General features: G+C 38.4%; 1 protein-coding gene across 1 annotated transcript in view; it reads right to left on the bottom strand.

The window, feature by feature from the left end:
- Window positions 1-50: 50 nt before the first annotated feature.
- LOC107598614 (coenzyme Q-binding protein COQ10 homolog A, mitochondrial-like) overlaps window positions 51-4,995 on the bottom strand; it is a 7,345-nt gene continuing 2,400 nt past the window's right edge. Inside the window, exons 2-6 of the mRNA XM_016290014.1 lie at window positions 3,918-4,064; window positions 2,499-2,691; window positions 2,298-2,399; window positions 769-964; window positions 51-193 (exon numbers count right to left, since the gene is read on the bottom strand). Coding sequence (XP_016145500.1) covers window positions 797-964; window positions 2,298-2,399; window positions 2,499-2,691; window positions 3,918-4,064 — 610 coding nt within the window. The 3' untranslated portion in view covers window positions 51-193; window positions 769-796. The remainder of the gene's footprint in view (window positions 194-768; window positions 965-2,297; window positions 2,400-2,498; window positions 2,692-3,917; window positions 4,065-4,995) is intronic.

Here is a 4,995-nt window from a genome sequence, read left to right on the forward strand (position 1 = left end):
CTCCCCGTCAGGTGCTAAAAAAATAAATTAATTTCATTCCAAATAAAAAAAAAAAAAAAAAAAAAAAAAAAATGTTTTAAAGGTACAGTACCTCAGATGAACTGAAATCTTTTTCTAAAAGTAAATGGTATCTCTCGTACCATCCCAAAGTAATCTAGTGATCTGATTTGTCATGTGATAACGGTCTAAAGAGTTCTATGAGTCCAGTATGAAGGTGCATCTCACGTTTGATGGACCTCGTGAAACATGAGCTCGCGGGGTATTCTCGTCTCGGGTCCGTAGAGTTTGCCCGCTCGCCGCTCAAACGCGGCCACCATCTGCTTCACCACCTCGTCGAAAAACACCGTCGCTAACTGCGAATGCAGCAATGAGCGGAACTCGAACGAGATCTGAGGAAAACCAACAACATCCAGAGAGAAAGAGACACGGTGAGTTGACTTCCTAACATACACTGACTCTTCGATAAAACATTACTGCCTACCAGTGTTATCGCTAATTAAAACTATAACATGTGCATTCATTGAAACTAAATAAACGTTAAATGAAATAAAATAAAATACAAAAAAACGTTCTAATTTTCAAGTTTCTAATTTTCACAATTTAAAGGGATAGTTCACGCAACAAAGAAAATTCTGTCATTAATTACTCACCCTTGTGTCGTTTCAAACCCGTAAGACCTTCGTTCATCTTCGGAACACAATTAAGATATTTTTGATGGAATCTGAGAGCTGTCTTACCCTGCATAGACAGCAATAACGGTCTAAAGAGTTCTATGAGTCCAGTATGAAGGTGCATCTCACGTTTGATGGACCTCGTGAAACATGAGCTCGCGGGGTATTCTCGTCTCGGGTCCGTAGAGTTTGCCCGCTCGCCGCTCAAACGCGGCCACCATCTGCTTCACCACCTCGTCGAAAAACACCGTCGCTAACTGCGAATGCAGCAATGAGCGGAACTCGAACGAGATCTGAGGAAAACCAACAACATCCAGAGAGAAAGAGACACGGTGAGTTGACTTCCTAACATACACTGACTCTTCGATAAAACATTACTGGCTACCAGTGTTATCGCTAATTAAAACTATAGCATGTGCATTCATTGAAACTAAATAAACGTTAAATGAAATAAAATAAAATACAAAAAAACGTTCTAATTTTCAAGTTTCTAATTGTTCACGCAAAAAAGAAAATTCTGTCATTAATTACTCACCCTCGTGTCGTTTCAAACCCGTAAGACCTTCGTTCATCTTCGGAACACAATTAAGATATTTTTGATGGAATCTGAGAGCTGTCTTACCCTGCATAGACAGCAACGCAACTGAAATGTTCCCAAGTCCAGAAACGTAGCAAAGAGATCTGTAAAATAATCCATGTGACATCAGGGGTTCATCCACAATTATACGAAGCTACGAGAATACTTTTTGTGAGCAAAAGAAAAAAAAACAACAACTATTCAACAATTCGTCTCCTCCGCATCACCCTGTAGCGCCATTGTGGAGAGTATCCGCTGGATGTAAACAGCGTATGCTGTTCTGTGTCAGCTGCGTCACGCCGGATCTGTTTCCTACGTTGTTGTGATTTGATCTGAGCTGACACAGAACAGCATACGTTGTTTACCATGTCTATGTTGTTTACGCTGATACTCTCCAAAATGGCGCTACAGGGTGACACGGAGGAGACGAATTGTTGAATAAAGTCGTTTTTTTTCTTTTCTTTTGCGCACAAAAAGTATTCTCGTAGCTTCGTAAAATTACGGTTGAACCCCTGATGTCACATGGATTATTTTACAGATCTCCTTGCTACGTCTCTGGACTTGGGAACATTTCAGTTGCGTTGCTGTCTATGCAGGGTCCGACAGCTCTCAGATTCCATCAAAAATAGCTTAATTTGTGTTCCGAAGATGAACGAAGGTCTTACGGGTTTGAAACGACATGAGGGTGAGTAATTAATGACAGAATTTTCTTTTTTGGGTGAACTAACCCTTTAAGGTGATGTACTAAAATTACTTAAAACTGAAATAATAATGAATAAAAACTAACTAGACATAAAAATCTAAAACTAATAAAACCAATAAAAACACACAACAAAATCACTCAAACTTATAAAACTGAAACTTATAAACATGTTTTTTTCAGTCTGATTCAAATTTATGAAAGTGTTGCATGTTTGGATAGTTGTAAACTGATTTTTACCCCAAAACTGTGCAGAAATCTCTTTTACATTCCGCAAGCTTGTCTGACCTAGCAACAGTAACCAAGGGGTAGGGTCAACTGGAAGCAAACGTTTGTAAACGATACTTACAGAGAAGTCTACAGTGCATGTGCGAGGATAGCCAGGAATACCGGGGCTAAACCGCCATATTGTCTCTAAATGATTGAAGAGTTTACCGTCCGAACACACTGCCTGAAATGGGATGGGTTGAAATGTAATTATTTACAAAATTTGAACTTTTCATTTCAGTGATGATATTAAAGATGTTGTAAAGCACACAGGGCGACTTACTTTGACCAGATGTGGACGGACGTGGCTTATCATTGAAGTGTATCGCTCAACAACAGGAGAGAAGCCCACTTCCAGCTGAGCTTTGGCATGACCGGCCCTTTTCATGATGGTTTGGGACTTTTTACACCACGGTACAAAGTGTTTGTAGTCATCCACATTGGCTACCACATCATACATCTCTTGCATTGAGTACCTAAAGAACAAAATACAGGTACATCTTTTTAATTTAGAACTGACCCTTTTGCAGGGAGTTTGACTGACAGGCGATCTGACCAATCATAACGCTGAATCTGCCATTTTGTCCGACAAACATACCAGACAGGAGAGTAGATTAATGTTGATGGACTTGAACTTGAAAAATAGTGTATTGACGTCTTTCTTTGGTTGAAACAAGATACCTTCTTATGTTCATTCATGTTTATTTCGTGCTATAACTAGTGAAGAGGAAGAGATGATCGGTTCGCATGCTGCTTGAACTGAGGCGCTACAGCGATCTGTCATGACACATTAAAGAGCCACAAAATGGTATTTATTGTTAACATTTCTTTAAAAAAATACCCCGACAAAATTTGAAAGCTGAGACTATATTAAATACCAAAAGTAACCTGCTCTGTCTTGTTGGCGCGTTGCCAGTGTCCTCTTTGCTTCGCAATGTATTTTTCACTGCGTGAGTGAAACATGATGTGTGGCATGAGAGCGTCATGGTTTGTCGGACGTAGCAACAGTAACTAAGGGAGGGGGGTGGTCTTTGTGAAGGGTCAATTGAGTCTCAAGTTGAAAAATACAAATACTTTCATAAACGGACAATACAAGTGTTGTTGTTATTAACTAAATCAATTTAGAATCTTTTTTTTCCAATTGAAAGAGCGGAAATCAAATAAAATCTTAATATTAGATGAAAAACAAACTTAAAAAATGTTAGAAATTAAAATGATTAATGTTGCACTGGCAACTAACTGAAATAAAATAGTTTAAAGTGAAGTACTTCAACTAAAACTGGAATTAAATTAGAGCTAAATAGAAATATAAAAAAATGAAATTACTAAAACTAAAAAATATAAAGAATACCAAAAATGACAATTCAATAAAATACACAAAATAAATACAGATACTGCTATTTTTGCCCAATACAAAAAGCTATAAATGTGTTTTGTTCTATTTTATTTCATTTATTTTTGGTACTACTATTTATTCATTCTTTTTTTTGTTTTTCATTAATGGTTCAGTATTTATGTCCCTGTCTTAGATCTTTGTTTCCAGCTGCTCCACCTCCACTAGATCAATACAGCTCTGTCAATTCATTATTCAACACCACAAGAGCTTACCTTCATCCTCCCTGAGGAAAGAAGAAGGGGTCATTGTTCAGGATCAGACACTGGGTCAATCTTAACCTACCCTAGAATTAGTTAGGCAACTTACCCTAGTATTCTCCTCTCTGAATACTCTTTTCTCTTATTGGTGAGGCTGATGAAAGATCTCCTGTGATGAGTGGGAGTCAAACCCACTTCAGTGAGACAGAGCGCGCGAGGATGACGGGTCATCAAGATCCCGCAGGAGGACAGGTGTCTGACATACAAAAAAAAACAGGATTCTGATAAATACAATGCATGCAGTACATACAGGAACGGTCTGTGGTGGTTACACCATCATACTATGGTACTGAATTAAATAATTAGTATATTCATGAAATAATTAATGAAATAATTAGTATAACTGTACTGTGGTACGTGTCCAAAAAACATAATATTACCATAATATAAAGCATCTTCCCATAAGCCATGCTACAAAATCTATGTGATCTACAGTAGTGCTGTGCGGTATACCGGTTCATACCGAATACCGCGACTTTAGCACTAGATTTAGCAACTTTCACTCTTTTAGCGGCTTTTTCCCATAGAATATTCATTCTGACAAACCTAGCGACTTTTTTGGATAAACCTTAGCTATGGTTCAGTTGGAAGATTTCGCCAGTGCTGTCCCACGAACATGAGGTCTGACTTTCCTGGAGAAGTGCCACCTCTCTCTGTGCTTGTTCTGTGCAGTGAGCGGCAGAGAAGCAGCGCATTCAGTTGGCCGCACCGCAGCCGACTCAATAAATGAGTACAAAACAGCGTTTCCAAGCACCTGTCGCTTACTGATTGTTTGGAATTATAAATATGAGCGTAGTTCGTCTGTTAATATCACATGCACTTTTTTTTAGTTTGTTTTTTTTAGTTTGTTACTCAGATGCAGGCAGTGTGCCAAAATAGCCAAAATAACCGCATAGCCGCTCTTTAGTGTTGATGCATGCTGATTTTATCAGACGATGCCGCGATTATAAGAGAGTGACTCCTGGTTAACATGTATTAAAAGGGGTCGTGTTTAGTCACTATTTAGTGTGGTATTTTTTGACAATATTCACTCATCATGACCGTAAAATAGGGTATTCTAAGTCAATATGTTGCAGTGTTTCCTCTCTCAATCAGTAGAAAATATGGTTAACACCCGGTCATGCATG

Source organism: Sinocyclocheilus grahami, unplaced genomic scaffold (genome assembly GCF_001515645.1).
Source record: "Sinocyclocheilus grahami isolate Dianchi unplaced genomic scaffold, SAMN03320097.WGS_v1.1 scaffold13.1, whole genome shotgun sequence".
Lineage (NCBI taxonomy): Eukaryota > Metazoa > Chordata > Actinopteri > Cypriniformes > Cyprinidae > Sinocyclocheilus > Sinocyclocheilus grahami.